We start from the raw sequence: 21,128 nt of genomic DNA, 5'->3' as shown, positions 1-21,128 counted from the left end.
CTCCCTGTCCATCACCAACTCCCAGAGTTCACTCAGACTCACGTCCATCGAGTCAGTGATGCCATCCAGCCATCTCATCCTCTGTCATCCCCTTCTCCGCCTGCCCCCAATCCCTCCCAGCATCAGAGTCTTTTCCAATGAGTCAGCTCTTCGCATGAGGTGGCTAAAATACTGGAGTTTCAGCTTTAGCAGCATTCCTTCCAAAGAAATCCCAGGGCTGATCTCCTTCAGAATGGACTGGTTGGATCTCCTTGCAGTCCAAGGGACTCTCAAGAGTCTTCTCCAACAGCACAGTTCAAAAGCATCAATTCTTCGGCACTCAGCCTTCTTCACAGTCTTAACTCTCACAACCATACATGACCACTGGAAAAACCATAGCCTTGACTAGACGAGCCTTTGTTGGCAAAGTTATGTCTCTGCTTTTGAATATGCTATCTAGGTTGGTCATAACTTTCCTTCCAAGGAGTAAGGGTGTTTTAATTTCATGGCTGCAGTCACCATCTGCAGTGATTTTGGAGCCCCGAAAAATAAAGTCTGACACTGTTTCCACTGTTTCCCCATCTATTTCCCATGAAGTGATACATAGCAGTGGGTAAACTGCACTGTTTCACACAGACGCGCACACATATGTGAAATACAGGTGTAAATGGTCCAGATGGCTCACGTGGTGAGGAGTCTGCCTGCTAGTGCAAGAGATGTGGGTTCGATCCCTGGGATGGAAAGATCCCTTGGAGGAGGAAATGGCAGCCATTCCAGTATTTTCCCATGGGAAATCCCATGGACAGAGTAGCCTGGTGGGCTATGGTCTATGGAGTTGCAAAGACTTGGACATGATATAGCAAATGAGCACTTAGACATAAATATATGTGTGTGTGTTAAAAGTCTCTCTTTTTAAAATTTGTGTTCTCTTTTGAATTTAAGATAGCTGAACTAGTTTCCTGATCAGTTATTAATTTGTTCAGGTCAGTTTCCAGTCATTCTAGGTAAATGATAAACTTCTTCTGGACTCTACTGGCAACTTACTTCCAGTAAATACTTGTTAAAAAAGCTGCCTGTCAAAGCCTGATGGCCCTGCTGCTCGCACCAGTGTGCGGCCCCCACCTGCCGTGCTCCCAGCTTGGGCCCCCACCGCTCCGGCGTGCAGGCTCCACGTTAGAGCACGGGAGCCTCCTTCGTCGGGAGTAGCACCTCAGTACTGGTTGCTGCGCTTTCGGGAGTAGCACCTCAGTACTGGCTGCTGCACTTTCAAAGAGCTGTTTGTTGTTGGTTACTGGGGACTTTTTATTTGGTTGCAATTTTAACGTTACATCCTATTTTTAATTCATAGGGAAGAAGATTTCTTAGTTCTCTCTTCAATTGGAATATAAATTTCATTAAAATGATTCATGGGACCATTAAAAACCAGTTACAGGGATTACCAAAGTAAGTATTAAAAACAATTCATATTTTGTGCTTAGTCTGGTTTTGAAAGTTTCTATTGGACCTGACTTTGGTCAGGTCAACTTTTAGGGGCTTCCCTGGTAGCTCAGCTGGTAAAGAATCCGCCTGCTGTGCAGGAGACCTGGGTTCAATCCCTGGGTCGGGAAGATCCCCTGGAGAAAGGAGTGACTACCCACTCCAGTATTCTTGCCTGCAGAGTCCCATGGACAGAGGAGCCTGCTGGGCTATAGTCTATGGGATCACAGAGTGAGACACGACTGAGAGACTGACATGACAATGATGATGATTAGAAGCTTTAGAAATTATCTCTTATTATTTATTATGTACTGTTGTATTACTGAATAGTTATTTTCCTTGCTATAGGAAACCATTCTTCAGTAGTGACATTGAAATTAAGACTTTACTTTGTGGTAGTCGTTTACATAGATTATTCACCGGTTCGATCTCAGCCTCGGCCGTAGTAAAGTTCATGTGGCTAGCACGTCTGGTCCTTTGGGTCTGTGTGCACACTGCGATCTCCCTAGGGCGGAGCCGTGTGGGTGGTGGAGGAGCCCTTGAGGAGGGGCTCTCTACTGATTCCCCAGCCTCTGGGCCCTGGCAGCACTGGGAGCTATTTGCCGCATTCGAGGTCAAGTCCTTAACCTGCTCTGGAATTTTCAAATCCTCTATCCCATCAGGTGGCTGTGTGAGAACTGAGTTGGGACTCGATGCTGGATCTCTGATTGTTCACTGGAATGCTGCCTCCTCTCCCCTCATTTGCACAATATTTGGGTTGAATCAGCAGATTTTCCTCATTATGAGTCTAAGTCAACCCTGGTATTTTAGGATTCCCTGTACCTGAGCTAATTAGTCTAGAATGACTCCAAGTTAAAGTGTATTTATATTTAAACTTTTTGTGTTTATAGTTTTTATTAGAAATTTATCTTTAAAGTTTTTTACTTAAGAATTTGGTTCTGGGCGTACGTGTCATAGTTTCGCAGAAAGTAGTGAAGTTCTGGGGAAGCAGCGACTGAGAGGGAAGAAGCTGACGTTTCAGTCCTTCTCCAGACTGGTTTCTGCTTCCTGCTCCAGGCAGACAGCCTGTCTCTACTTCGCAGAGCACTAGTGTAAAACCGTGTCTTCTTCCCTGGGAGAGGAGACTGCCTGAAATGATACATGTGAAAATATAATTCTTCAAACTTGCATTAAATTTTTTTTTCCAGATCTTTGATGGTACACATTGCGGAAATTTATTTCAGAGCTTGGAAAAAGGCTTCAGGGAAAATACTGGAGGTATGTCCTTTCGTTTATGAAGTGTTAGCGCAGCCACAGTGGGGCCGTTTGAACCTTGTTTGTGCCCGTCAAGCCAAAGCTCACAGTGAGCGTCCACACGGCGGGGGCGGTGCCGTCCACACCGAGCCCGCCTCAGATGTCCCTCCCTCACCACGACGCGCAGTGTGAGTGGAACCGAGGCTTTTGCGCATTTTGGCAGCTCTGGACCTGCAGTGTCCGACCACGTATATCTGCCGGGCCTTTGAAACGTGGCCAGTCCAAGCTGAGATGGGCTGTAAATGTAAGGAACTCACCAGATTTGCAAGACAGTCTGGAAAAAGAAGAATATAAAGTATCTCATGGATTTTTAAAAAGAATATTGACTGATGTTGAAATGATAGTGTGTTGGATAATTGGGCTAAACAAAATATATTATTAAAGTAAATTTACTTTTTTTTTTTTCCTGTTTTTAGTGTGACCACTGGAAAGTTTAAAATTGCATTTGTGGTTGCTGTTGTATTTCTGTTGGCCAGTGCTCCTTGGGAGACTCAGGCCATCTCTTCAGCAACATAATTTGAGAATTTAAAGATGTTTGTTTGAATCAGGCTTATAACCTTTAATGACTATAACACGTACATACTGGCTGTGTAATTCACAATTAAACATTCATAGGCTCTTTTGGAAAAAAATCGAAAATGTCTGATATCCCTTACATTTTTCTCATACTAGGTTCTTAGATGTGTTTTTTTCCTTCTGAGAGTAAAATTTTTACTCTAAGTCATCAAGGGGTCTTTTCTCCTGGGAGAGCAGGCCCTGGAGCAGTGTCGGGGGCAGAGGGGAGGCTAACCACCCATGTTTATTTCTGTACATTCTCCTCTCTTGCCCAGCTTGTGCTTCAGTTACACACGCTGTCAGTTATCACTGATGTCTGCTTCTAGGAAACAAGAACTCACCTTTCCCGTTGCCCTGTAGACAACTTCTACAGTAGTTTCTCAGTGTATAGTTTTTTGGGGAAGTGGCAGAACCAGGATGTTCTTATGCATTTTTTGCATTGGTCTATACTCCATGAAACTTCACAGGAAGGAGTATTTGTTCCCCTTTTCTCTAGCAGTGATTTAAAAATAGGACTTTGTGATTTAAAGGTAATTGTTTAGGTCTGCACCAAATTAGTATCAGAAGTGTGTGCTTCTCAGTTTCACTCCCTTCCCTGTGTCCCTTCAAGTTTTTAAAGCAAACTCCAGATGTGGCACCTTACTCCTGTGCACTTCAGGATGCATCATCTCTAAAAGGTCCGTGCTTACTTTGTGACCCCTATGGGCCAATAGTCCACCAGGCTCCTCTGTCCATGGGATTCTCCAGGCAAGAGTACTGGAGTGGGTTGGCATTTCCTTCTCCAGGGGATCTTCCCGACCCAGGGAGTGAACCCGGGTCTTCTGCATTGTGGGCAGATTCTTTACCATCTGAGCCCCCAGGGAAGCCCCATACTAATATTTAAACATCTCTGCTTTGTTTTAATAATGTCTTCATTTTGAAGCCAGGATCCAACAGGTCTCCCAATGGCATTTGCTTGTTACGTCATTTAAAGCCTTCTTCTCTTTGAAAAAATCTCTGCCATTGACATGTTAGCAAACCTGGTCAGTTGTAGAATGCCCGTGTTCTGGTGGTTAGCTCTCAAGGGTCAACTTCTATGGCCCAGATGCCCGGCTGGTGGTGCCATGGACCTCCTGTGTGATCACAGGTCGGGCAGCCCGGTCCCCACGGGAGTCTCGTTGAGCCGAGGGGCGGCTTCAGGGGGGCATCCTCACTTAGTGGAGACGAGTAGATGTTAGTGGCGAGTCTCCCTCGATCCTTCCCTACTGCCGTGGAGTCCTGGGGACTGCCTGTTCCGCCTCTCACTGGGGTGCCTCCCAGACATCTGTTTCTGTCAGTTTGGAATCCTGGCCCCCACCTTAGCGGTACGGTGTGAGTTCTTGGGCGGGGGGTGAGGTAAGCTCTTGGAACAGATCCAGTTTTCTGAGATTATCAGATGAGTCAGGAGGGGTGCTCCTAGGCCCACCTTTGTCTCTGGGCCCTGTCTGGCTTGATCCAGGCTCGAGTGCCATGCAATTTGGTACAAATGTGGTATTTCTTCAAATAAGATAAAAGAAAAGTTCTCTCTGGTATGTGCGTTCTAAGAAGTGTAGACAAAGTGGAGAAGCCCTGATGACGGGACCCAGGCCTTTCCCCTCGTGAGCGGGAAGGTGAGCCAGTTAGACTGTCCCCTTGTGCCGAGGCTCCTCCCGCGCCTGCCCTGCTCTCTGCGGGGCGCACTCACCCGTGCTCCCCGCCGGCTGTTCCAGGCCATCGAGAACGACTGCATCCAGGACCTCATGCACCACGGCGTCCACCTTCCTCGGAGGTCTCCAGTGCACCCCAGGGTGCGCAAGGTGAGCACGCTCCTGCAGCACTTTTGAAAATTGTCTCAAATTTTTTGTTTTTAGAGAGTTGTTTTTGTGAAATTTTGTTAAGCTTCCACAGGCATCAGTTAAAGGAATTTTTCAGAATCTTGACATTTGGAATTCTGGGAGATCTACCTTGATGCCAAAGTTTTGATTAGGAAAGCAAACATCTGTTGTTAAGACATCGGAACTGTGTTCAGACAGCCTTTAACTATGTTCTTGGACATAACAATGTCTAGAACCATCACTTTCTCACTGCCACTACTGCTGCTTTCAAAGAAGAGACTGTTTGGGATTATTTTTATTGTTGACTTTCATATATTACATTTCCACTTTGTAGTCTGCAAACCGTATTGAATAAATGTTTTGATAGTTTCTCTTGATACAATTTTGTTTTTAAAACGTAGTCTCAGAATTCGGGTATGGTTTTATCCTCATGTTGTACATGATCTGACTGATCAAGTCTCTGCTGTTGGTGTGGCTGTTGTTCTGATGGAGTCTGATAAGCAGGGCTCCTGCAGGAGGACCTGGAGGCTCTGGTCGGCTGTGTGGGGCCGTGTCTACCCCGGGCGAGGCCCCTGTGCTCGCTGCTGGTTTGGGCAACTGTGTGTCAGGAAGCTAGGGGAATAAAGATGAGGTGCCTGCTACTGTTTGTGTAGTGGAGTCATTATTTGTAGGCGTAAACTATATTAAAAAACATTTCTTATTATTGATGATTTAGTTTGTATTATCCAAAGATAAAGACCCAGAGATGAAAATATATCCATGTGCCTTCCCCACCACCCGCCCCACCCAGCACACACGGTCCCTGGCACTTCGTAAGTGGTAGATAGTTTGGATCATTTACTTCACATGTATGATTTAATGTTCAGATTCTGCCTAACTGTAAGGAGTGGTATTTTATTAAATCATACATATTTGTGATGTGGTTACTTTACTGCTGCTACCAAATAACTGAAGACTTTTTCATACCTGATTTTCTGTTGTGGTAGTAAGAAATGAAGATGAGTACAGGTATCATTGTTTGTTAGATTTATGGCAAAATGCACAGCCAGAATGAAAGGCAGAATATTAGATTTCACTTCTCAAGTGAAATGTATTCTTGGACTCCAAGTCATTGTTCTTACTGCTTATAACATATCATAGCTTCTTGCTTGAATCCTTTTTTTGATAAATACCAAATTTACTTGATAAGTCATTTTATTGATATGTTGAAAGAAGCTTCAGAAAATACCTTAGAAGTCACTTGAAAGTAAGAAATCCCTATTGTAGATGAAGATCTTCTAAAATTAGATAGTAGTAATGGTTGCACAACTCTATGTATACTAAACCCCACTGAATTACACACTTCATGAGTGACTTATGGTTTATGAATTGTACCTCATATAGTTGTTTAAAAGCTCTCTGTGAAGCAAGTACCATTAATACCAAATTAACATTGCTCACAGAAAGCAAATGACAGACTGAAATCTCCTAAATGAAAAGTTCACAGCCAGAAGAAGGGAATCCCAGATTGCAGTGCTTTTGCTGCTGTTGCTCAGTCACTGAGTCACGTCTGACTCTGCAGCTCCATGGACTCCAGCTCTCTAGGCTTCTCAGTCCTTTACTATCTCCCGGAGTTTGCTCAAACTCATGTCTATTGAGTTGGCGATTTGTAGTTCTTTTAGGGCAAAGTTGGTTGACATTCACTTAAAGTCTATTGTTTTATAACCTAATTATAAAAAATTTCTATTTTTCACTAATATAACTTTGGCTGCAAGAGTTGTGAATTAAGGACAAAAGGCAACACTGATTGTTGTTGGGGACAAGAATCTGAAGAGTCGCAGGAAGGTCCTGGCTGGTTAAAGCAGTATGTTTTCTGATTGTCTGTGACTTCAGGGAGGGACCTGACATCCAGGTTTCTCCTGGGAAGGATCACTGGGCAGTGACACCCCTTTGAGATACAGTCGCCCCTGGAGTCTGCGGGCTCCAGTGCCTTCCTGAACACTTTTCATCATCTCTGGATCACTTATACCCAGTGCAGTGTAAGTGCTTGTAATAGGCTGTGAATCTGATGTGATTACTACATAAACAGTTGCCAGCAAGTGACAGTTTCAAGCTTTGCTTTGAACTTTTCTGGAATTTTTTCCCCTCAAATATTTTCTATCCACGCTTGGTGGAATCTGCAGATGCAGAGCCCATGGATGTGAAGGGCTGACTCTTCGCGCCATTCTGAATGCCTGAAAGAGGTTCTCAGAACAAGACAGTCGTAGCCAGTGCACTTTGAAGGCAGAATGCGCTGTAGGAACAATCAGGCTGCTCCTTTTCCATTTGACCCTGAAGATCAGAGGTGTGTCTTTTTATGAGGTTTTGGGGCTATTGGTAGAAGAGTAGAAGTTGGAACCCGAACCTTTGTACAGCCCAAGGCTGTAGGTCTCTCTTCCGCCGTCGGTGCCTTTGTGAGATCGCCGTGTTCCGAGCTGGCAGCATGGTTTCTTGTCGTGGTTCCTGATAGAAAGAACTGTGCGTCCAAGACTTGTGAATGCAGGGGCAGCCTGTGCTCCCTGTTTGCTCAAAGTGGGATCTTAAGTGCTCTTTTGAAAACACCAATATTACTGTTCTTTTCTTCTTTTCTTGGCTCATAGGTGCTGAGTTATTTTCACCATCAAAAGGAAGTTCGGCAGGGGGTGGAAGAGATGCTTTACAAGCTATACAAGCCCATCCTTTGGAGAGGATTAAAGGTATGCCTCTTAACTGTCCATGTTTAGGATGCTGAGTATGCTGTGGGGTTTAGCATCTTCTGATTCAGGCACTAAAAGTAAGACTTGAGGCTGGGCATGTGTGAGATTCTGAATGAATACTTTATGCTTTTACTAAAAGCATTTCTTAAGCTGGGAACCTGAATGGAGTCAGTGCTGGATGCACAGCTGGAAGCAGGGTCGTCATGCTCGGCAGGGGTGGTGTGTGCAGAGCTGGGCTGAGCCTTCCTGGCCCTTCGGGCCTCCTGCCGGTGACTGGGGACACAGTGACAGCACGTGAGGAGGGGTCAGACGAGCATGCGGGTCATTTTAACGCAGGTGACTCTGGTCTGGGGGCAGGACATGACTGATTCTTCCTGACACAGTGGACTTTGAGGTAGGGAAACGTCTCTGTCGACATGGAGCTGGGAGTTTGGCTTCATTTAAGGAAGGTCTCACAAGCTTGGTTAGTTTAAATGTTACGGTTGTCTTTAATATGTAAATAGGAACATGCCTGTGTTGAGACACTAGAAGCATTGCTTGAGGGCTTCTGCGCTGACGCCTTTGCCTGTCAGCTCTTTGATTCTGAAACTCCTCTCACCATTCCAGGCCAGAAACTCGGAAGTCCGGTCCAATGCTGCACTGCTGTTCGTTGAGGCGTTTCCGATTCGGCATCCAGGGTTTAACGCCATTGAGATGGACAGCGAGATTCAGAAACAGTTTGAAGAACTCTACGTATGTATTCATGTGGCTGGGCTCCCAGCCTGCAGCGGTCTGGGCCTGGATGTCCCTGGGGCTGCCCCGGGCGGCCTCCAGAGGGCAATCTTTCCAGATCCTGACGTTCTTCCAGGAACCCGGCCTCTCCCGGTGCCTTCTGTGGCAGCGAGGACTCGCAGGGTCTGTTTCCTCTTCCTCTCGGTCTCTTTTGGACCCTCTCGTCATTTATTGTGTGTAGTTTGAAGTGCCTTATGTGTTCCCCCAGCAGAGAGGCTGTGTCACAGTGGTCAGGACAGAGCCCGGGGCTGGTCCCTCTGTCTGATAGCTGTGTGCCTTGGGGCAAGGTGGGCACTGACTTTTCTGTCTTTATCTGTGTGGTGGGCGTGGTGGTAGCACCTGTGTAAGGTGGGGCAGTGTCGTGAACACACACGCAACTAGTTAGCTTTTAAGGCCAGTAATGCCTGTTGCGGTGGTTTTTTCCCAATGACTGATTTTCCTAGTGAGTCGTTAGGACATCAGGATGTGACATTTATTCCTAAGTGATAATCTCCAATCTTTCACCTGGTAGGACAGTGTGAGCCTCTGCTGATTTCTCTACAGCCCCTGCCATTTGCAGGGTCTCCTGACACAAGCTAAGAGAAACTATTTATTGTCCTAGTTAGTAGAATAACATTTTAGGACGGGATAGCACACACGCCGTGACAGTGACGGTTGCCCTTGGCTGTCCTAAAACACTCCCTTTGGTTTCTGTGTTTTCTGGCCCACTATAAACAAATATCAGACATGCAAAAAGTTGAAATAGTAGTATAATTAGTATCTCCTGCTTAACCTCTTCACATTTCCTCACCTGTGCATTCCCATCTCACCCCCGGATGCCACCCGCACATGCAGAGACACGCACCCCCTGAAGTGAACCGGCGTCAGTGTTTCACCAGGTGTGCCGCATCCACACGTGTGTTTATTTAAAAGCCCCTTTGGGGTTCGTGGTTAATTTTGTGGACAAATGTTGCTGGGCAAACCACAACTAGATTTTGGAAGGTTTTAGCCATAAGACCATGAAAAACTTACACTCTTTTTAGCTCAGGTGTCCAGTCGGTGAAGCACTTGTGTTTTTGCCTGAAGCGCTGAAGACTCTGCCCTTGAATGCAGAGGTGGAGGGTGTGCTGGACGTCTAGCACGACCCCCTTTACGTGGGATCTGCCGCAGGCGCTTGGCCCTGGCGATGGGCCTGACCGGCGATGAGGAGGGTACCATCCCAGCCCACGGATGGGGAGGCAGGTTGCATGGTGGTTTAGAGTGTGGAGTCAGGCAATTTGAATCCCAGTTCCCAGTTAATGTCTGATTTTTCTCAAATTAACCTCTTTCAACTCCTGTTTCTTCTTTAAAACTGGAGAAAATATTTTATCAGATTGTGATAAGTTTCCAATGAAAAACTGTATATAAAGCATTTAGTTCAGCCCCTAGCACTAAGGTGACAGTGGTTATAACTGTCCAAAACGACATCACAATCTGTAAAGTGATGTAACCGTCCCACAGAGTCCGCTCTAACATCAGTTCAGTTCAGTTGCTCAGCAGTATCTGACTCTTTCTGACCCCGTGGACTGCAGCACGCCGGGTTTTCCTGTCCATCACCAACTCCCAGACCTTAACATGGTGCCCCTGTATCACAGACAGTCTGTACTCAGCTTAATCATTGTGAGTTTTGTATTTGCTTTATTAACTATTTAAAAAACAAAAATTAATATTTCCTATTTTGTTTGAATTTAAGGAAGGAAAAACACTAAACGAATTTCAAGTCAATTAAATTTTTTTTCAGAACTATAAGTATTAAATTCTAAATAACTCTTTTAAGTTAAAAAAAAAAAACCTAGATTGTGGAGAACACTGATTTTACATTTTTTTCTTTCAGTTCAGTTCAGTTACTCAGTTGTGTCCAAATTTTACGACCCCATGGACTGCAGCACACCAGGCTACCCTGTCTGTCAACATGTCCCAGAGCTTGCTCAGGGTGGATGGCTGAGGTCAGTGGTCAACACCATTGAGTCAGTGATGCCATCAGCCATCTCATCCTCTGTCGTCCCCTTCTCCTGCCTTCAATCTTTCCCAGCATCAGGTTCTTTTCCATTAAGTCAGTTTTTCCCATGAGGTGGCCAAAGTATTGGAGCTTCAGCTTCAGAATCAGTCTTTCCAATGAATGTTCAGGACTGATTTCCTTTAGGATGGACTGGTTGGATCTCCTTGCAGTCCAAGGGACGCTCAAGAGTCTTCTCCAGCATCACAGTTCAAAAGCATCAGCTCTTCAGTGCTCAGCTTTCTTTATGGTCCAACTCTTACATCCATACATGACTACTGGAAAAACCATAGCTTTGACTACGTGGGCCTTTATCAGCAAAGTAATGTCTCTGTTTTTTAATATGCTGTCTAGGTTGATCATAGCTTTTCTTCCAAGGAGGAAGCACCTTTTTTTGACTTTCTTGGCTGCAGTCTCCATCTGCAGTGATGTTGGAGCCCAAGAAAATAAAGTCTGTCACTATTTCCCTTGTTCCCCATCCATGTGCCATTAAGTGATGGGATTGAATGCCATGATCTTAATTTCTTGAATGTTGAGTTTTAAGCCAGCTTTTTCACTCTCTTCTTTCACTTTTATCAAGAGACTCTTTAGTTCTTCACTTTCTGCCATAGGGTAGTATCATCTGCATACCTGAGGTTATTGATATTTCTCCCAGCAATCTAGATTCCAGCTTGTGCTTCAACCAGCCTGGCATTTCACATGACATACTCTGCATGTAAATTAAATAAACAGGGAGACAATATATAGCCTTGAAGTACTCCTTTCCCACTTTGGAACCAGTCTGTTATTCCATGTCTGGTTCTAACTGTTGCTTCTTTGCCTGCATACAGATTTCTCAGGAGGCAGGTAAGGTGGTCTGGTATTCCCATTCCTGAAGAATTTTCAACAGTTTGTTCTGATCCACAGAGTCAAAGGCTTTAGTGTTGTCAGTAAGGCAGAAGTAGATGTTTTTCTGGAATTTGCTTGCTTTTCTATGATCCAGCATATGTTGGCAATTTGGTCTCTTGTTCCTCTGCCTTTTCTAAATCCAGCTTGAACATCTATCTGGAAGTTCTCGGTTCATGTACTGTTGAAGCCTGGCTTGGAGAATTTTGAGCATTACTTTACAGCGTGTGACAGGAGTGCAATTGTACGGCAGTTTGAGCATTCTTTGGCATTGCCTTTCTTTGGGATTGGAATGAAAATATCATTTTCCAGTCCTGTGACCACTGCTGAGTTTTTCAAATTTGCTGGCATACTGAGTGCAGCACTTTCCCAGCATCATCTTTTAGGATTTGAAATAGCTCAACTGGAATTCTATCACCTCCACATGCTTTGTTGGTAGTGATGCTTCCTAAGGCCCACTTGACTTTGCACTTCAGGATGTCTGGTTCTAGGTGAGTGATCATACCATTGTGATTATCTGGGTCATGAAGATCTTTTTTTATAGAGTTCTTCTGTGTATTCTTGCAACATCTTCTTAATATCTTCTGTCCTTCATTGTGCTCATCTTTGCATTAAGTGTTCCCTTCGTATCTCTAATTTTCTTGAAGAGATCTCTATTCATTCCCATTCTATTGTTTTCCTCTATTTCTTTGCATTGTTCACTTAGGAAGGCTTTCTTATCTCTCCTTGCTATACTCTGGAACTCTACATTCAGATGGATATATGTTTCCTCTGCTCCTTCACCTTTTGCTTCTCTTCTTTTCTCAGCTATTTATAAGGCCTCCTCAGATAACCATTTTGCCTTTTTGCATTTCTTTTTCTTGGGGATGGTTTTGATCACAGCCTTTGTACAATGTCGCGAACCTCTGTCCATAGTTCTTCAGACACTCTATCAGATCGAATCCCTTGAATCTATTTGTCACTTCCACTGTAAAATCATAAGGGATTTGATTTAGGTCATACCTGAATGGTCTAGTGGTTTTTCCCTACTTTCTTCAATTTAAGTCTGAATTTGCAATAAGGAGTTCATGATCTGAGCCACAGGCAGCTCCAGGTCTTGTTTTTGCTGTCTGTATAGAGTTCTCCATCTTCCGCTGCAAAGAATATAATCAATGTGATTTTGGTATTGACTATCTGGTGATGTCCATGTGTAGAGTCATCTCTTATGTTGTTGGAAGAGGGTGTTTGCTATGACTAGTGCATTCTCTTGGCAAAACTCTGTTAGCCTTTGCCCTGCTTCATTTTGTACTCCAACACCAAACTTGCCTGTTATTCCAGGTATCTCTTGACTTCCTACTTTTGCATTCCAGTCACCTGTGATGAAAAGGACATCTTTTTTGGGTGTTAGTTCTAAAAGGTCTTGTAGGTCTTCATAGAACCATTCAACTTCAGCTCCTTCAGCATTAGTGGTTGGGATAGACTTGGATTACTGTGATATTGAATGTTTTGCCTTGGAAATGAACAGAGATCGTTCTGTCGATTTTGAGTCTGCACCCAAGTACTGCATTTCGGACTCTTTTGTCGACCATGATGGCTACTCCATTTCTTCTAAGGGATTCCTGCCCACAGTAGTAGATGTAATGCTCATCTGAGTTAAATTCACCCATTCCAGTCCATTTCAGTTCGCTGATTCCTAGAATGTGGACGTTCACTCTTGCCATCTCTTGTTTGACCACTTCCAATTTGCCTTGATTCATGGACCTGACATTCCAGGTTCCTATGCAATATTGCTCTTTACAGCATCAAACTTTATTCCATCACCAGTCACATCCACAACTGGGTGTTGGTTTTGCTTTGGCTCCATCCCTTCATTCTTTCTGGAGTTATTTCTCCACTGATCTCCAGTAGCATATTGGGCACCTACCGACCTGGGGAGTTCATCTTTCAGTGTTCTCTCTTTTTGCCTTTTCATACTGTTCATGGAGTTCTCAAGGCAGGAATGCTGAAGTGGTATGCCATTCTCTTCTCCAGTGGACCACGTTTTGTCAGAACTCTCCACCATAAGCTGTCCATCTTGGGTGGCCCTACCTGGCATGGCTCATAGTTTCATTGAGTTAGACAAGGCTGTGGTCCATGTGATCAGTTTGGTTAGTTTTCTGTGATTGTGTTTTTCGTTTTGTCTGCCCTTTAATGGATAAGAGTAAGAGGCTTGTGAAAGCTTCCTGATGGGAGGGACTGGCTGTGGGCAATTGGGTCTTACTCTGATGGGAGGGCCATGCTCAGTAAGTTGATGGGTGGGGCTGTGTTCCCTCCCTGTAGTTTGTCCTGATGCCAAAATATGGTAGGGGTAATGGTTCAGTTAGTTCAGTTCAGTCGCTCAGTCGTGTCCGACTCTTTGTGACCCCATGAATCGCAGCACGCCAGGCCTCCCTGTCCATCACCAACTCTCGGAGTTCACTCAGACTCATGTCCATCGAGTCAGTGATGCCATCCAGCCATCTCATCCTCTGTCGTCCCCTTCTCCTCCTGCCCCCAATCCCTCCCAGCATCAGTCTTTTCCAATGAGTCAGCTCTTCGCATGAGGTGGCCAAACTACTGGAGTTTCAGCTTTAGCAGCATTCCTTCCAAAGAAATCCCAGGACTGATCTCCTTCAGAATGGACTGGTTGGATTTCCTTGCAGCCCAAGGGACTCTCAAGAGTCTTCTCCAACGCCACAGTTCAAAAGCATCAATTCTTTGACTCTCAGCTTTCTTCACAGTCCAACTCTCACATCCATACATGACTACTGGAAAAACCATAGCCTCGACTAGACGGACCTTTGTTGGCAAAGTAGTGTCTCTGCTTTTGAATATGCTATCTAGGTTGGTCATAACTTTGTTCCAAGGAGTAAGCGTCTTTTAATTTCATGGCTGCAGTCACCACCTGCAGTGATTTTGGAGGCCCAAGAAATGAAGTCTGACACTGTGTCCACCGTTTCCCCATCTATTTGCCATGAAATGATGGGACCAGATGCCATGATCTTCATTTTCTGAATGTTGTACTTTAAGCCAACTTTTTCACTCTCCTCTTTCACTTTCATCAAGAGACTTTTTAGTTCCTCTTCACTTTCTGCCACAAGGCTGGAGTCATCTGCATATCTGAGGTTACTGATATTTCTCCCGGCAATCTTGATTCCAGCTTGTGCTTCTTCCAGCCCAGCGTTTCTCATGATGTACTCTGCATATAAGTTAAATAAGCAGGGTGACAACATACAGCCTTGACGTACTCCTTTTCCTATTTGGAACCAGTCTGTTGTTCCATGTCCAGTTCTAACCGTTGCTTCCTGACCTGCATATAGATTTCTCAAGAGGCAGATCAGGTGGTCTGGTATTCTCATCTCTTTCAGAATTTTCCAGAGTTTATTGTGATCCACACAGTCAAAAGCTTTGGCATAGTCAATAAAGCAGAAATAGATGTTTTTCTGAAACTCTCTTGCTTTTCCCATGATCCAACGGATGTTGGCAATTTGATCTCTGGTTCCTCTGCCTTTTCTAAAACCAGCTTGAACATCTGGAAGTTCACAGTTCACATATTGCTGAAGCCTGGCTTGGAGAATTTTGAGCATTACTTTACTAGCATGTGAGATGAGTACAATTGTGTGGTAGTTTGAGCATTCTTTGGCATTGCCTTTCTTTGGGATTGGATTGAAAACTGACCTTTTCCAGTCCTGTGGCCACTGCTGAGTTTTCCAAATTTGCTGGCATATTGAGTGCAGCACTTTCACAGCATCATCTTTCAGGATTTGAAAGAGCTCAACTGGAATTCCATCCCCTCCACTAGCTTTGTTCGTAGTGCTGCTTTCTAAGGCCCACTTGACTTCACATTCCAGGATGTCTGGCTCTAGGTCAGTGATCACACCATCATGATTATCTTGGTCGTGAAGATCTTTTTGGTACAGTTCTTCTGTGTATTCTTGCCACCTCTTCTTAATATCTTCTATTTCTGTTAGGTCCATACCATATCTGTCCTTTATCGAGCCCATCTTTGCATGAAATGTTCCCTCGGTATCTCTAATTTTCTTGACAAGATCTCTAGTCTTTCCCATTCTGTTGTTTTCCTCTATTTCTTTGCATTGATTGCTGAGGAAGGCTTTCTTATCTCTTTTTGCTATTCTTTGGAATTCTGCATTCAGATGCTTATCTCTTTCCTTTTCTCCTTTGCTTTTCGCTTCTCTTCTTTTCACAGCTATTTGTAAGGCCTCCCCAGACAGCCATTTTAATGGTGACCTCCTTCAGGAGGACTTACGCCAGCATGTCCTGGGGCTTCCAGGACTGTTGTGTTCAGTGCCCCTGTGGTGTTGGAAAAGACTCTTGAGAGTCCCTTGAACTGCAAGGAGATCAAACCAGCCAGTCCTAAAGAAAACCAGTCCTGAATATTTGTTGGAAGGACTGTTGCTGGAGCTGAAGCTCTAAAACTATGGCCACCTGATGGGCAGAACTGACTCATTGGAAAAGACCCCGATCCTGGGAAAGATCGAAGGCGGGAGGAAAAGGGGACGACAGAAGATGAGATGGATGGCATTCCCGGCTCAATGGACATGAGTTAATGCAAGCTCTGGGAGTTGGTGATGGACAGGGAAGCCTGGCGTGCTGCAGTCCATGAGGTTGCAAAGAGTCAGGAGTCAGACACGACTAAGTGACCCAACTGAACTGACCCTATGGCAGGCCACTGTTGACCCACGCCTCCGCTGGAGACTCCTGGACACTCACAGCCAAGTCTGGCTCCGTCTCTTGTGGGGTCACCGCTCCTTTCTCTGGGTCCTTGTGTGCACAGGGTTTTGTTTGTGCCCTCCAAGAGTCTGTTCCCCAGTCCTGCGGAAGTTCTGTAATCAAATCCCACTGGCTCTCAAAGTCAGATTCCCTGGGGGTTGTCCGTCCCTTTGCCTGATCCCCAGGGTGGGGAGTCTGTTGCGGCCCTGGGACTTTTGTAGCAGTGCAAGGACTTCTTTGATGCCATTGTTCTCCAGTCTGTGGGTCGCCCGCCCCCTGGCTCTGGTGGGGCTAGTGGCGACCTCCTGCATGTGGATTTGTGCCACACGCTGCGCCAGAGACACTGACTCCTCAGCAGACCACTGCAGACCCGTGCCTCTGCAAGAAACACTCAAACACTCAAAGGCAGGTCTGGCTTCATGGAAGCCCACAAATGCTGGAGTGGGTAGCGTATCCCTTCTTCAGTGGATCTTCCTGACCCAGGAATCAAACTGGGGTCTCCTGCATTGCAGGCAGATTCTTTACCAGCTGAGCTACCAGGGAAGTCCTCCGGTTTTTTCTTAGTGGAGACAGGTTTATGTTTTTCAAGTAGCAAAACTTGGTCAACAGTCTTATAGAAATGAGATGTCACTGTCAAAACAGATATTTTAAAGACCTTTTAAAATTAAAACTGCCAATAACAGAATCTTGTTTGGGATGAAAATGGATAGGGAGAGGCTTTTGTGTGAGCAGAGCATGCTGTGACGGCCTCAGATCCCTTTTGGGAGTGTAGTGAGCGCATCTGGGGAGGTGGTTGTGTACAGCAGCTGTGAGAGCTGAGTTGCCATGGGCCTTGCTTTGCTGTGGATGTCCTTGGGGAGGCAGGTGCCTCTGACTGAAGCCTAAAATGTCCTTTATTTTTCTGTGACAGTTTATAGTTCAGCCAGGTAGAAATTTTGTATTCAAAATCATTTTATTCCAGGACTGCCAAAATATTTTGTATGTTTTCTAGCATTGAGGTGCTTCTGAAATTTTAAGGATGATTTTCTTTATCTTTTGATTTTTTTTTCTTCCGCTATAACATGAAATTCAGTGTGTTGGTTGCATATTAGACAAAGGAAATTTTCTTAATAATCTTTTTCTTTTCTTCTTTCCAATGTCCATTTGTTCCTAACTCCTTTTAGGGAGCAGTGCAGTGTCATGGTTAAGTTAGTAACAGAGCTGGTTAAGAGCAGGAGTTGTTTCTGTGGAGGGCGAGACAATAGTGGTTTTAGGCTGTGGCCACGTGGTCCAGCCACTCACCCGCTGCTCGGCAGGAAGGCAGCCCAGTGGTTTATTCCAGTGAAACTGACCTACAGATATGGATCTGTGAATTCCATGTGATATTTACATGTTTCAGAATATTATTCATTTTTTCCAACTACTTGGAAGCAAAAAACCATTCTCATGTCCTGTGGGCCACACAGACACAGGCATGGGCCTCTCTGGCCTGTGGGTTGGTGGCGAGCTCATGACCCTCTGGGTCAGGGCCTGAGTAGGGGGTTTGGGGGATCCAGGAGGTGAGGGAGGGCTTGATGAAGATGACAGAGGAGGCCCCGTGCGTGCCTGTGGTCCCTGAAGGGCAGTGGGTCTCTGTGTGGAAACCGCGTGAAGTGCCTTGTCCTGGTGGTTGGCGAGTCCCTGATGTGGGCTGTGTGCCATAAGGTGATCATCTGGAATTAACGTTGAAGAATAATGTTGTAAGTAATCCATACAAAACAAAAGCTATAAAACTTGTGAGTTCCTTCTGTTCCTTTCTGTTTTTTATTTTGTCTCTCTTCCTTGCTTTTTGTTTTTCTCAAGTGACCTGTCGTCTTCACTTTCCATCCCTGTTGTGCAGAGAGTGTTGGCTGGAGGCGGCGGCCGGCTCGGGGTTTTGCTGGCGGTGTGGCGCTGTCCTCCGTGGGCGTCTTCCCTGCCTGCTGCGCTGGTCATGGCTTTGCGTCAGTGGGTGGGCTGGGCGCCGGCATACTCCCCGCGGCCTGGGCGTGGGCAGCAGGCGGGCCGGCCCCTGGGTTAGGCACGGAGGTGTCCTGTGCGTGTGCTCCGCTCTCTCTGCCTGTGCAGCTCGCAGGGCTTCTGCCTGCTCTCGGGTGTGCCTGGCCCCTCAGCATCTGTCTCAGCTCTTCCCAGTGGCTTGTGCACTCCCACGCTGCCAGTCCCCGCCCCAGCCCTCCCCGACAGTGTCTGCCAAGGCCTGGCCCCGGCTCGGCTGGTCTGAGCTCTGTGGGCACAGTGCTGCCCACTCCCCCCTCTGGGGGAGCGGAGCCCCCCGGTGTTTGCAGCACCGCCTGCTCTCGTCACCCGGGAGGAGAGCAGGAAGGAAGTGCTTACTCATCTGAGTTCAGCCTTCTTCTGGTCTAATTATGGAGTGAGGACTATTTTTGCTTTTAAACTCTGGATTGGAAAGTTCCGCACATAGCAGTAGAGGGCCTTGTGTGGGGGATCCCTGCGCCCTCAGACAGTCCTGGTAGTGCTGACCCGGCCCACTTGGCTCCTCCTCCCTGATTTTAAGCAGATCTAAGCCACAAAGTATTCCAACTCTTAATTACTTCAGTGAATGTGTTTGTTGCTCAGTAATGTCCAACTGTTTGCGACTGTAGTAGCTTCTGGTGAATGATGTCGATTCGTGATCTCCAAAGATTTAACTTTGTGAACAGGGAGCAGACTTGATCACTCGAGAGTGTTTGTGTAGCAGAATTGAGAGTGAAAAAGGGCAGAGAACGCTTCTGACACAAACCTTAGAAGGGGACAAAGTGCCCCCGACCCTGTGCTGGTCTAACAGAGGCCGCATATACTCTAACCAGACCCACTCCCATAGCTACATCTTAAATGAACAAGATTAGAATTGACAATAGAAAGCTCTTACCAGATCCACTCCCACAAGTCTTAAGATAACAAGATTCAGAAGGTTTTTGTTAAAAAGGAGAAGCATGTCCTCAAGCAAGATACATTGTTGTTATATAATCCTTAGTGTATAAGGTCCCATCACTTGATGGCAAATAGATGGGGAAACAATGGAAACAGTGGCAGACTTTATTTTCTTGGGCTCCAAAATCACTGCAGATATGAAAGTAAAAGACACTTGCTCCTTGGAAGAAAAGCTATGACCAACCTAGACAGCGTATGCAGAGACATTACTTTGCCAACAAAAGTCTGTCTAGTCAGAACTATGTTTTTTCCAGTGGTCATGTATGGATGTGAGAGTTGGACTATAAGAAAGCTGAGTGCCGAAGAATTGATGCTTTTGAACTGTGGTGTTAGAGAAGACTCTTGAGAGTCCCTTGAACTGCAAGGAGATCCAAGCAGTCCATCCTAAAGGAGATCAGTCCTGAATATTCACTGGAAGGACTGATGCTGAAGCTGAAACTCCAATACTTTGGCCACCTGATGTGAAGAACTGACTGATTGGAAAAGACCCTGATGCTGGGAAAGACTGAAGGCAGAAGGAGAAGGGGACGACACAGGATGAGATGGTTGGGTGGCATCACCGACTCAATGTACATGAATTTGAGCAAGCTCTGGGAGACAGTGAAGGACAGGGAAGCCTGGTATGCTGCAGTCCATGGGATCACAAAGAGTCAGACACAACTGAACGACTGAACTGACTGAATCCTTAGTACAGAGCTTAAGATGAATTGTTTTGTTGTGTGATCATTAGCTCTGGTCCTAAAGAAAGTGAGATGTTAGTTTTAGTCTTCTCTTAGGAGAAGGTGATGGCAACCCACTCCAGTACTCTTGCCTGGCAAATCCCATGGACAGAGGAGCCTGGTAGGCTGCAGTCCATGGGGTCGCTAAGTTGGACTCGACTGAGCAACTTCACTTTCACTTTTCACTTTCATGCATTGGAGAAGGAAATGGCAACCCACTCCAGTGTTCTTGCCTGGAGAATCCCAGGGATGGGGGAGTCTGGTGGGCTGCCATCTATGGCGTCTCACAGAGTCGGACACGACTGAAGCGACTTAGCAGCAGCAGTCTTACGTGACAGAGACAAAGCACAAAGACAAAAGTTTGTCCTTTTCTCCTCCTTGAGAGCCCCAGACCCCTTTCTCCTCCTGGAGGGCCCTGGACCCCTTCCTCCTTGAGGGCCCCGGATTCCTTATCAGCCTACCTAAGATTAGCTCTCTCGACCCCATGGACTGTAGCCCACTAGTCTCCTCTGTCCATGGGACTCTCCAGGCAAGAATACTGGAGTGGGTAGCCATTCCCTTCTCCAGGGGATCTTCCTAACTCAGGGACTGAACCCAGGCCTCCTACACTGCAGGCACATTCTTTACCATCTGAGCTACTTGGGAAGCCCCTTTACTTCAGTAGGTGTCCTTAAAAGACAGGGTCCCTCTTTTTTAAACATAATCCTACCATTGGCACAACTCAAGTAAGATGAATCGTGATTCTTTGATTTGATCAAATATTCAGTCATTGTTCTTCAGTGACGTTTCAGTGATCCTTTTTTTCCAGTTTTGTTTGAATCTGTGTCCGGGCGAGACCTACGTTGTGTGTTCATCTCTTGGGCAACCAGCTTCTGCTCCAGCAGGCACACCGTCTCCCTCTCTCTTTGTTTTTCTTCTTTTATGCTGGCTTCTGTTGTTGAGGAAGCACAGCGATTTTCTCGTTTCCCATAGAACCTGTCCTACTTGTCATTCGTATGTTCCTCTGCCCTTTAAATTTCCTGTAAGTTGGTTAAACATGCAGTAGGTTAGGGTCACGTGTCCTCTGTTAGGTGCTCAGGGAGATCCATGTATGTGGATCAGGGGTGTGTAACCTCCTGTCCCCACCTGTGTTGTCGGCCGCCCCTTGGCCCACTGCTTGGACAGTTGATCACAGTGGGCTCGCTGTATCCTGGGCTTAGTGTGTTATGGCGTT

The 21,128-nt window shown here is 45.8% G+C and overlaps 1 protein-coding gene across 3 annotated transcripts in view; it reads left to right on the top strand.

Annotated features, from left to right (window-relative positions):
• The window catches only part of NCAPG2 (non-SMC condensin II complex subunit G2), a 74,029-nt gene that overhangs the window by 12,498 nt on the left and 40,403 nt on the right, over positions 1-21,128 (top strand). For 2 of the 3 annotated variants that reach the window (XM_059885565.1, NM_001192449.1), the window contains exons 7-11: positions 1,328-1,422; positions 2,643-2,712; positions 5,031-5,117; positions 7,754-7,849; positions 8,456-8,581. In XM_059885565.1, coding sequence (XP_059741548.1) covers positions 1,328-1,422; positions 2,643-2,712; positions 5,031-5,117; positions 7,754-7,849; positions 8,456-8,581 — 474 coding nt within the window. The remainder of the gene's footprint in view (positions 1-1,327; positions 1,423-2,642; positions 2,713-5,030; positions 5,118-7,753; positions 7,850-8,455; positions 8,582-21,128) is intronic. The other variant, XM_024990665.2, reaches the window with a different exon arrangement.

This window comes from Bos taurus, chromosome 4 (assembly GCF_002263795.3).
Source record: "Bos taurus isolate L1 Dominette 01449 registration number 42190680 breed Hereford chromosome 4, ARS-UCD2.0, whole genome shotgun sequence".
Taxonomy (NCBI): domain Eukaryota; kingdom Metazoa; phylum Chordata; class Mammalia; order Artiodactyla; family Bovidae; genus Bos; species Bos taurus.
Note: the sequence above shows the minus strand (reverse complement) of the source record. Positions and strands in the feature narration are given on the sequence as shown.